The following is a 12,659-nucleotide window of genomic DNA, read 5'->3' on the forward strand; positions in this document are numbered from 1 at the left end:
ATATTTAAAAATTCAAAAGTGAGCCCTCGGATCCCTATTTATAGGCTAGGCATCGATCAAATGGTCCGATACTTGGTTCGGATGGTCCGATATTTGCATGGTTTCCACGTCGCCTGCATGCTACTTCGGACGGTTCGATACCTTTTCGGATTGTCCGATCTCATTCGTCCAAAACACTTGTACAATCCTTCTTGCCACTTGTCCTGTGACACATCGGACGGTCCGATCCTACACATCGTATCGTCCGATCTGGCCATGTGACATCAGCAATGATGTCATATCTTAAACGAGATTTGGACATCTGTCCTCAAGGCGTTCAGACCGTCCGATCCCTTGATCTAATATTTCGATCTCACCCCATCTCTGAATCCAAATCGTGCCTCCAAACTGTCTTGGTTCGGACCCTCCGAATTTCCTGAGCCCAAAAATCCCATCAAGCATTTTTCGGGCATTTTGGACCCAAATCCTTTGTTCGTTTGATCATATTCAAATCCCTTAATCATGTTTTATTAAATCTAAACATGATTATTAACTTAATATTGTAAAATGGAACCAGGTTACAACAAGAATTATCAATTTTTGTCCAATTATAAGTCATAAAGGTGAGGCAATTAGTTTAGCAATTGAAAATTGCTTGAGAGTTTGGGGAATTGATAGAGTTTTCACAATTTTAGTTGATAATGCAAGTTCAAATGATGTATCTATGAATAATTTTAGAATAAAGATGGCTAATTGAGATTCTACTATTTTGAAAGGAGAATACATTCATATGAGTTGTGTAGCTCATATAATCAATTTGATTGTGGTTGATGGATTAAAAGAGATAAATGAATCCGTGTTGAGGGTCATGAATGCAGTTAAATATGTTAGACAATCCCCCTCCAAATTAAGCAAGTCCAAAGAATGTGCAGAGATTGAAAAAATTGAAAGTAAGAATTCACTGTGTTTGGATGTATCTACTAGATGGAATTCAACTCTTTTGATGTTGAATGTAGCTCAAAAATTTGAAAGAGTTGATAGACTTGATGAACAAGATCCATGCTTTAAGTTAGATCTTCAAATTAAAGTTTTGAGTGATATTGTTGATGATGATATAGAGGTGTTACACTTGGGTCAGATGATAAACCTAAAAAAGAGATGAAGACTTTTGATGGAAGGCCAACAAGTGCATATTGGAATAATGTTAGGATTTTTGCATCTTTATTGCAAGTTTTTTTATGATCTAACATTAAAAGTTTCAGGTTCTTTGTATGTCACTTCTAATACTTTTGCACATGAGATTAGTTCTATTCATAATATATTGAAGGAGTGGCAAGAAAGTGATGACTTTGATATATATTCAATGAGGATGAAAATGAGAAAGAAATTTGACAAGTATTGGGGAGATCCTGAGAAGGTGAATCACTTGCTTTATATTGCATTGGGGCATGATCCAAGGCATAAATTGAATTTCGTTGAATTCATGTTAGACGAGTTGTATGGAAATGAAAAGGGTGCAAGAATAGCAAAGATGGTCAAGGATATTGTAACGTCCAGAATATTCTTAGGTGATTTCGCATGCATAACTAGAAAAATAATTAATTTTAAAATTTAGAAAAATGGGTTAAATGATTTTATCTGAATTATGTGATATTGTTTGCATGTTTTAAATTTTAGTTATAGCATTTAACCCGCAATTATGTCATTTATGAAATTTTTAGAAATATTATTTTTCAATCGCGTAGACCGGGACCGTGGATGAACGAGACGAAGGATTTTCAATCCAAAATATTTTATGGAAATTTTATGAGCCATAAATTATATTTTAAGGTATTATTTTCAAAAAAATAATAGTTTTAATATATATATATATATATATGAGCCCAATTTTCACAAAAATAAGCAATTTTAAGGGCTTTTAGTAGGTTTTAAAATATCCTTAAATTTATATCACGAAATTTTCATATGAAAGATATTAAATTTAAAATTGATATATTATCTTCTAAAAATATAGCTTAATAATTAAATAAATAATCTATTTATCCTATTTTTCTTCTCTTTCACGTTATTTTTATCCCTAACCGCCATCACTCTCATTCTCATGCCTCTCATCAGTGCACACACCATCACACACGAAAAATTTGAAGATTTAAGCAAGATTTCAAGCTCATTCATCCCATAGATCGATCTACGCGCCTACACCGAGTTTTGGCTTCGAAAATTTAAAAGGCACGTTCGAACTCTCTTTTTGGCCACCATTTAAGCCATATATTCTGATCTTGCATGAAAACTTTGATCTAGCATTGTTGTGTTCGAATTATATGAATATTTATGAATATTTGCACATGATATTCACGATTGCATGTTCTCCTTGCATAAATCTCACGTTTATGGTCATGGAAGGATCTGGTCGGTTAACTCATGATTAAAGGGGTGAGTTAGGGTCTCCTTAGTTAGACCATGGCATGGCTCGAAGCTGGTAAAGGCTGGAACCGCAGACTTTCTTCTTTGAAACACAGCAGACACAGGTTTAGGGTTAAAGGTAATGTGGGTTCGGCCTTGATGAGGGGAGCATGGCTGGGGCCGAGCCATGGTTTTTTAGGATCGCCCAGGCGTGGGCTACGTCTGGGCGGTGGAGCTCCGACCAAGGGTGGCCGAAGCAGGGCGGCAGCTGCTCGCGGCCGAGAGCATGGAAGAAAGGAGGGATCAGGTTTAGGTGATAGGACAGGCCGAGCTTGTGTTTCCGGGTCCAGGTCGGGTCTAAAATAATATGGGTCATGTAAGTTGGGTCCGGGTTCAGGTTGTGTTAGTTGGGCTCGGGTATTTTATTTTTAAGTTAATTAATGGTTTAAGTGTTAATATGGGCTTAAGGTTGATTTAATTTAATAAGATGGGCCATTGAGTTTATTAATTGGGTTTAAATAATTATTTAAGTGAGCCCATTAATTTTCATGGGCTTGGGGCTCGTGGATATTATTGGGCCAGATTATGGTAATTTGGGCATATTGGGCCGGAATGAGTATTATTGGGTTTGAGTTTTTTAATAGGCAAGGAATTTATTAACGGGCTTGCTTAAATAAGTTATTTGGGCTAAATTTAAGTTAATGGACATAAGTTGAGTTATTGGACTAGTCTAGGATATAATGGGCCTAAGTCTAGGGAGTCAACCGTCTGAAAAAGTCCACGAAAATGCATAGTCCGTAAATATATATTTAATTCTTGCATGAATATTTTTATGTATGTATAAGTATTATTTTTATGAAAAATAATTAAATATATATTTACGGACAAATTTTTATGAAAATAAGACCATGAAGAATTTTTATGTTTGTGCATGATGAAATATGCTATATGTATGATTATGGGCATGAAAAATATTTTAAGGAAGTTGAAGTGGGTGTGTGACAATTTACGGGATTGAAAATGAGATACCTAGGACCGTAGCCCTTTCCATATGCTATGGGACTGGGGGTCGGGATACTGAGGCCTGATTTTCTTTCTATATGTTTATGATAATGCACCTATGGATCTGGGGTCAGCCTGGTGAAGTGGCATAAGAGGTGGAGATTTCACCTCCACGTACGTTTGTTATTTGATTGATCAATCACACATGTTATAGTCACACGACATGGATGCAACCTCATGAAAATTTTTAAGTATGATATGACATATTTATTAGGTATTATGTATGATGAATGTGATATGATATGATTATTTATGTTATGTTTAAGATTAATGCCATGAGATACAATTTTTTTATGAACATGCATGTATATATGATATATTATGTATTCAGCATATGTTATGTGTTGCATAAATTTTATCATGTTGTTATTATGAGATAGAGCTTGATGAGCCCCTAGGCTCACTAGACTTAAATTGTGCATGTAAGCAAGACTTTGAAGTAGAGAATGTAGCCCCGACTGGCGGTGATGACGTATGAGCTCCCGGAGGTTGGCTAGCCCGTGACCATTGCCAATAATATTCAGTGATTTTTGAATAATGATACATTTTTTTCCGCATACGTTTTATTTAATTTATTAGTTTATGGGTTTTATGTTGAAATTTTTATGGGAGTTTAAGTTACGATATTTTATGCATGGATTTTTATATTAAATCTTGAGATATTTAATTTGCATTCAAAAATAGTAATTTTATGTAGAATATTTTATGTAAGTTTATTTTAAGTCTAAATATATTTATTTATTAATTTAATTATTATTATTAGTACACGTTATATATATTTATAATATATTAAGTATTTTTTTAAATTTGTTTTTGTAGTAGTAAGAATGAGTCGTTTAAGTTGGTATCAGAGCATGGTCTTTGGAGGGTATTAGCCTGCTACGTGGAGCTCAGATGTCTCACTACCAGTCAGTAAATTTTAATGTTTTAATTATGTTTATATTATGAAGCTTAGGATTTATGCTTTAATGATTTACTTTATGGAAAATTTTAAATATACTTAGTTATGCATTGCGATCACGTGAGAGATTTATGGAAATTGTAGTATGCCTCCCAGAAGAAATCCTCGGGAATCTAATACCGATGATGCCAGATGAGGGGGTGGCGAGACGCAATAGAATCCACCTCCACCACCTCCACTTACTCTGTTCGAAAGAGCCAGTGTGGATATGTTGGCTGGGATTACTAGGCTGCTTGAGCACCAGATTGCACAACCAAGGAAGTCCCATGAGGAGGACGTCGCAGAGCAGTTCAGGAAGCAAGGACCTAAGGAGTTTGGAGGTACCACTGATCCACTCATTGCTAAGGAGTGGATTCGTTCTCTGGAGACCATATATGCATACATGGGGATTACTGATGCTGATAAAGTAAGGTGCGCTATCTTTATGCTGAAGGACGATGCAGCTTTATGGTGGGAAGATGTTGTGATAGGGTTGGACTTGACTAATTTGACTTGGGTGGACTTTAAGAAGACATTATTTGAGAAACACTTCACTGATGAGGCTTGTGGCGGACTAGTGCGGAAGTTTACGAGTCTCCGTCAGGGGACAAATATGTTGCTGATTATGTGAAGCACTTCGAGTGGGGTTGCCATTTTGCACCGCTGATTGTGAATGACGAGAATGAGAGACTGCGAAACTTCACTGATGGACTGCGACCCAAAATTAAGCATTATGTATTTATGGCTGATGTGGCAAACTACAAGGCGAACAATGAATAGGGAGTTCAGATCTGAGCAAGGAAGGAGAGAGATGCATGCAGAGTACCGGAAGAAGATGAATCTACAACAGCCTTTCAGGGGTCAGTCTTCACAGTCGACAAAGAAGTAGTTTACTGGGCCGTCTAAGGGCCCAAATCCACCTAGGAAGCAGAGGCCGCAGGGACATCAGAGGCCTCAGCAGAGAGGGGCAGCCGCCAAAAACCCCGGAGGGATACCACTGTGCAGGACGTGTCAGAAGCCTCATTCGCGGCAATGTATGGGTGGTTCGGGAGTGTGCTACAAGTGCAAGTCACCAGGACATATTGCGATGAACTGCCAGAACATGAAGAACATTGCAGGGCGCGTGTATGTCATGCAGGCTGAGAAGGAGGATCCAGACACATCAATTATTACGGATAATCCTAAATTATGTCTTTAAGATTCAATGATTTGCATGATTAATTAGGAATAACATGAGTAATTTTGTGACTATTGATTTTTGGTTTAGTTGACTTTGCATTAGTAGTATAAGATGAAATTTCTAAATTGTTGGGTAGTAGAAATGCTTAAGTGGGACTGTTGTATGCTATGGGTTTAATTGCCTGTTCTTAAGTTTTCGTGTGTTCGTTGGAAAATTTTCTGAGTGCAGGAAAAATTCTCTTTAGAGGTAATGCTACGTATGCGTTGCTAGATTCCGGGGCTAAACATTCATTTATCTCTTAGGAGTTTATTAGGCGGGTAGGAATTATACCTTAGGATGCTGTTACGGGCTATGATGTTACCTTGCCATCTGGAGAGATTATTTCTACCTCCAGTGTGCTCAGTGGCTTGGAGTTAGAGCTTCAGGGGAATCTGAATAGAGCCAATCTAGTGGTACTACCGATTTCAGGATTTGATCTTATTCTTGGCATGGATTAGTTGTTTGTTAATGGAGCTTTGATAGATTTTTGGAAGCGGACAGTATCCATGAACCCATCAGGCGGAGATTCCTTTATTTTCCTTGCAGCAAAAGAGCAGCAGTTCTTCGCATGTCATATCTTATGTACGTGCGAGGAAGTTGTTACGGAAGGGTTTCCAGGGATTCTTTGCGAGTTTAGTGCTTGGAGCAGGCAATCCATCTGCTAGAACTATTACAGATGTGGAGATTGTTCGTGATTTTCCGAAAGTCTTTCCGGATGATGTAGCGGGAATTCCACCATTTAGAGAGGTTGAGTTCAGTATCGAGTTTCTACCGGGTACTGTGCCTATATCTAAGGCACCGTATCATCTTGCTCCCACTGAGATGAAAGAGTTGAGGAAACAGATTCAAGAGCTTCTAGAGAAGGGTTTTATTCACCCTAGTGTCTCACCTTGGGGTGCGCCAGTCTTGTTTGTGAAGAAGAAATATGACAACATGAGATTATGTATCGACTATCTGGAGCTTAACAGGGTCACAGTGAAGAATAAGTACCCACTGCTGAGGATAGAGGATTTTTTTGATCAGTTGCAAGGAGCTTAGGTGTTCTCTAAGATCGATCTATGATCAGGATACCATCAGTACGAGTCAGAGAGGAGGATGTGACCAAGACTACTTTCCAGACACGTTATGGGCACTATGAATTTATGATGATGCCATTTGGCCTGAATAATGCTCCAGCGATTTTCATGGATCTCATAAACCGTGTCTTTAGGCCCTACCTTGATCAGTTCATTATTGTTTTCATCGATGATATCTTGATTTATTCGAGGAGCTTGGAGTAGGATAGATAGCACTTGCAGATAGTTTGCAGATTTTGAGGGAGCAGAAGTTGTTTGCGAAATTCAGCAAGTGTGAATTTTGGCTTGATCAGGTGGAATTCTTAGGCCACGTTGTTTCTAAGGATGACATAGTAGTGGATCCATCAAAAGTTGAGGTTGTTCAGAGTTGGATTCCAAAGAATGCATCTGAGATTCCCAGTTTCTTTGGTCTAGCAGGTTACTATCGAAAGTTCATCAAGGGTTTCTCGTCCATAGCAATACTGTGAGAACGTCGGGTGCTAATCTAATCTAATGGGAAAATTATTCTTTGTTCTAGGAGTGGCCTCGCTCGAGCGCACAAAGCTGCACTCGAGCGAGCGCAACTTTGCTCGAACCTTCATGGTTCCTCGCTCGAGCGCACAAAGCTCCGCTCGAGCGAGCACAGCTCTGTCTCGGAACTGAATCCCACTTAAAAACACCTCTTTCAACATATAAACAACACCATATACTGCACCAGCTAATCTTCCAAAGTTATTACAACATAATGTATTCTTTTTAACAACTCGAATCCAAACAAAACAACATGCTTCAAAACTACAAAGATGCTACATTTACAAGATCCAAGACAATACATCACATGATCTAAGGCACAACTATGTTCTAAACACCTTTAAAAAAATAGTACAAGATCATGAAAATCTACTAAACTCGAGTCACCACGTCTAAACTTGATCTTGAGCTATCCCGGTCATCTCTGACTCGCTCGTGCCCCACCTATTGCCATGCACATATACAAAACACATCAATAGACGAATAAATCCGATGAGAATATAATTCTCAGTATAAACGACAGAAACATGCATATTATGATAAACATATTAAGCAACATAGTATAAGAAGCCATAGATGATCTTCTATGGTGCAACATAAATGCAATGCATGTTTCAAATAAAAGGACTATAAAAATCAGATATTGGTAAACATATTGGTTCTTGGGATCACGGGGAAAAAGAACACAACAATCTCCCACCGGGAAAATTGCTTTTTTGGTCTTGTATGTTTGTCACTTTGCGATTTCAGTCCTTTATATTTTAGATTTCAGTTTTAGTCCTATATCTTTATTATTTTGGCAATTTTTGTCCTTTTTCCGACGTGGCGCTGATGTGGCACCAATTCAGTGCTGATGTGGAGCTGACGTGTACAGGGCCATGCAAGCATTTTTGAATAAAAAGGACCGAAATGGCCAAAAATCGAAACATGGAGGACTAAAACTGAAATATGAAAACATAGAGGACCAAAATCGCAAAATAACAAACATACAGAAACAAATTTGCAGTTTTCCCATCTCCCACCTACTCTCATGTTCAGGGTGGCATTGAGATCTTGTTCCTGGACTTTTTCCGCTATATCGAGAAATCTAGCAATAGGAGTCGATTTATCTCCTAAGCCACTCAAATATACTTTCAAACATCCATCTTAATCTTAGCAAATCTTCCTTCAAACTCAAAGAATGGTGGCTCAATATGTATGCAACATACTCTAGATGCATTGATCTAAGCCAAGTAAATCTAACATGCTAATCAAGCAAGTAATGCATCACAAGCATCAAACAATGCAAATCAACTAAGGCAAATAGACAAGAAAGTATGTGGTTTTGGGAACTCGAGAGTCATGTATAACTTGAGTTATCTATCCCAGTTTGGTTGATGTGGCTCATAACTTGATCTTGATACTAAATTTCTTGAATCTGCTATAGCTGCAACTACATAAACTCTTGTTAAAAATATGCTCAAACACACAACTCCATCTTCAAGATAGAAGGTCACAAACCTTGATCAACTCTTTCCCGAATCGAATTCTGAATTCTCGAGTTTGTCAAGATTTTTTAAATCTGAAAATATAATGTTTACAAGCAAGGAATTTCAGCTTATAACTCCAGTAATTCTTAGCTCAATCACTACACAGAAATCTCAAAATTCTCGGACCGGCGGCGTAACGGCTATAAGCCGGCAAACCGAACTTTAACTATATCAAGATATCTATCTAATCTAACTCAATTCATCAACATATCAAAAAGAATATCATCAGAAAACCATCATATCAGTAGTGCCATTTTTGAAAATATTCTGAAAATTCATAAATAATTCAAACGGCGATCTTTTTCCGATCCGTCTTAGAATATATAATCCATGCTAGCTCAAGAACACATATATACAATAAAACTCTGATTCCATCAACATCCCAAAATTTAAACATGATAGATCATAATAAAACTTACGTAACAACGTAGCCTTCAAAGCGGTGATCACGAATATATAATCAATTCTAAATTCTGAAGTGCAGATCGTGAGAATCGAACGTCAAAAAATGAAATTTGGCTTTGGAATTCTGAATTTCTCGATTTATTTGCTGAAGAATATGATATTATACATGATATACACGTATGTATATATATCTTAGACAAGTGTCCCATAAAAATCACATTTTTGCACTTTGGCCCCTAAAATCTTCAATATTTGCAAATCAGTCTTTGGTCAAATTTTTAACTTCTAATTCAATCATATAAATTTTAAAATGTTGGAATTTAAGTCACAATCTCATAAATTCTCTAATTAAATATTTTTAGGGCTTTACAAGTACCCTTTACATCATTGACCAAGAAGAACGCGAAGTATGTTTGGAGTCCCGAGTGTCAGAGGAGCTTTGATCATCTTAAGGAGGCACTTACTTCTACTCCAGTTTTGGCGATGCCAGTGGAGCATGAGGAGTTTATTGTTTACACAGATGCGTCAAAGATGGGCTTAGGCGCTGTCCTTATGTGGAGTGGTAAGATGATTGCCTATGCATCGAGAAAGTAGAAGATTCATGAGCAGAACTATCCGACGCACGATTTAGAGCTTGAAGCTGTTGTATTTGCGCTTAAGATTTTGAGGAACTACCTGTACAGTCAAAAGTGAAATATTTTCACCGATCACAAGAGCCTTAAGGACTTCTTCACTCAGAAGGAGTTGAATATGAGACAGCGTAGGTGGTTGGAATTGGTTAAGGATTATGACTGTGACATTAGCTACCAACCAGGTAAAGCTAATGTAGTGGCCGATGTCTTGAGTTGGAAGACTTCAGTATTAGCATGTGTGTTAGTGCAGCAACCTCTAAAGACTGAGATACAGAGGTTTGACTTAGAGATCTACTCCAGTGGGCATGAACCGAGTTTATCAGCACTGATAGTATAGTCGACTCTTAGGGATTGAATCGGAGATGGACAGCCTACTGATGAATAGTAGCAGAATTTGAAGAGGAAGGATGAGGCCAGAGGCAGTTTTCTTTATACAGTAGATGATGGTATTGTTCGGTAAAAAGGACGGATGTGGGTTTCAAGTTCTGATCATTTGAGAGCAGACATTATGACAGAGGCACACGCATCTCCGTATTCCATCCATATAGGGAGTACGAAGATGTACCAAGATTTGAGGAGACAGAGCATCAGCGATCAGCGGGGTTGCTTTGACCACTTCCCATTCCGAGTGGAAATGGGTGAACATCACTATGGATTTTGTGGTTGGTTTACTGAGGAGTGCCTGAGGATCTACAACGATTTGGGTGATTGTCGACCGAATCACCAAATCAGCGCATTTTCTGCCATTGAGGACTACATTCACTATGACTCAGTATGCAGAGCTTTATATCAGAGAGATCATCAGATTTTATGGCATTCCAGTTCTTATACTGTCAGACTGAGACCCGAGATTCACTTTTTCATTTTGGAAGAGTCTGCACGTAGCCTTGGGGATGAAGCTACTATTTAGCACTGCGTTTCATCCGAAGACAGATGATCAGTCGGATAGAGTGATTCAGACCCTTGATGATTTGTCGAGGGTATGTGTGATCGACTTCCAGGGCTCATGGGAGTCGAGATTGCCTCTAGTGAAGTTTACATATAACAACAGTTTTTAGGCATCTATAGGTATGGATCCCTACAAGGCTCTCTACAAAAGACGGTGTAGATATCATGTTTATTGGGATGAGGTTGGAGAGAGGGTTCTATTAGGACCGCACAGAGTCGTCAGAAGAGTTATACTGATCGACGACGACGTGACCTTGAGTTTGACATGGGCGATCATCTGTTTTTGAGGGTCTCGCCTATGTAAGGCGTGATGCATTTTGGTAGGAGAGGCAAGCTCAATCCGAGGTATATTCGTCCATTCGAGATTTTGAAGAGGATTGACATGTTGGCCTACCGTTTGACGATACCATCGAGTCTTGCGGCAGTTCACAACGTGTTCCATGTATCTATGCTTTGGAAGTATATCTGTAATCTGTCTCATGTATTGGATTTAGAGCCTCTACAGCTGTCACCGGAGCTAGCATTTGAAGAGAGACCCGTTCGGGTCTTAGCTCGTGAGGAAAGGAGGCTTAGGACGCGTGTTATTCCGTTTCGAGAAGGAAGCCACTGAGGAGACTGGGGCCGATATGAGGACTCGATACCCGGAGTTATTTGGTACGTAACTTAATTTCGAGGACGAAATTCAATTTAATGGGGGGGGGGGGGGAAGAGTTGTAACTTCCGGAATTTTTTTATGTGATTTCGCATGCATATCTAGGAAAAGTATTAATTTTAAAATTTAGGAAAATGGGTTAAATGATTTTATGTGAATTATGTGAGATTATTTGCATGTTTTAAATTTTATTTATAGCATTTAACCGACAATTATGTCATTTATGAAATTTTTAGAAATATTATTTTTCGATCGCGTAGACGGAACCGTGAATGAACGAGATGAAGGATTTTCACTCCAACATATTTTATGGGAATTTTATGAGCCATAAATTATTATTTTAAGGTATTATTTTCATAAAATAATAGTTTTAATATATGAACCCAAGTTTCACCAAAATAAGCAATTTTAAGGGCTTTTAGTTGGTTTTAAAATATCCTTAAATTTATATCACGAAAATTTCATCTGAAAAATATTAAATTTTAAGGGGATATTTTATGTTAAAGTTGATATATTATCTTATAAAAATCTAGCTTAATAATTAAATAAATAAATAATCTATTTATTCGATTTTTCTTTTCCTTCACGTTATTTTTCATCCCTAGCCGCCATCATGCTCATTCTCATGCCTCTCATTAGTGCACACCATCATGGCATCACACACGAAAACTTTGAAGATTTAAGCAAGGTTTCAAGCTCGTTCATCCCGGAGATCGATCTACGCGTCGACATCAAGTTTTTGGCTTCGAAAATTTAAAAAGCACGTTCAAACTCTCCTTTTGTCCACCATTTAAGCCATATATTCTGATCTTGCATGAAACTTTGATCCAGGATTGTTGTGTTTGAATTATATGAAGATTTTGCATATTTTCACATGATATTCACGATTTGCATGTTCTCCTTGCATAAATCTCACGTTTCTGGTCATGGAAGGATCTGGTAGGCTGACTCATGATTAAAGGGGTGAGTTAGGGTCTCCTTAGTCAGACCATGGTGTGGCTCAAAGCTGGTATAGGCTGGAACTGCAACCTTTCTTCTTTGAAACACAGCAGACGCAGGTTTAGGGTTAAAGGGAAGGTGGGTTCGGCCTTGATGAGGGGAGCATGGCTAGGGCCGAGCCATGGCTCGTTGGAACCGCCAAGACGTGGGCTATGCCTGGGCTGTGGATCTCCAGCCAAAAGTGGCCGGAGTGGGGCGGCAAGGGCTGCTGCTTGCGGCCGAGAGAATGGAAGAAAGGGGGATCGGGTTTAGGTGCTAGGGCTGGCCGAACATGGTTTTTTCGGTCTGTGATGGGTCTAAAATAA

General features: G+C 38.4%; 1 protein-coding gene across 1 annotated transcript; it reads left to right on the forward strand.

Moving 5' to 3' along the window:
- Nucleotides 1–769: 769 nt before the first annotated feature.
- LOC140877516 (zinc finger BED domain-containing protein RICESLEEPER 2-like) lies at nt 770–2,408 on the forward strand. The gene is made up of 3 exons (XM_073281055.1): nt 770–1,112; nt 1,242–1,547; nt 2,383–2,408. The coding sequence occupies exons 1-3, from the start codon at nt 770–772 to the stop codon at nt 2,406–2,408; spliced, it is 675 nt and encodes a 224-aa protein (XP_073137156.1).
- The last annotated feature ends 10,251 nt before the right edge of the window (nt 2,409–12,659 follow it).

The sequence above is a fragment of the Henckelia pumila genome, chromosome 2 (genome assembly GCF_033568475.1).
Source record: "Henckelia pumila isolate YLH828 chromosome 2, ASM3356847v2, whole genome shotgun sequence".
NCBI classification, from domain to species: Eukaryota; Viridiplantae; Streptophyta; class Magnoliopsida; order Lamiales; family Gesneriaceae; genus Henckelia; species Henckelia pumila.

What these genes read in the sequence shown, in the direction of transcription:
- LOC140877516 (XM_073281055.1), top strand. Translation starts at nt 770, where the DNA reads ATGAGTTGTGTAGCTCATATAATCAATTTGATTGTGGTTGATGGATTA. An exon ending in TATAGAGGTGTTACACTTGG is followed by an intron (nt 1,113 to 1,241) that starts GTCAGATGATAA and finishes TAAAAGTTTCAG; the next exon opens with GTTCTTTGTATGTCACTTCT. An exon ending in AACGTCCAGAATATTCTTAG is followed by an intron (nt 1,548 to 2,382) that starts GTGATTTCGCAT and finishes TGGTCATGGAAG; the next exon opens with GATCTGGTCGGTTAACTCAT.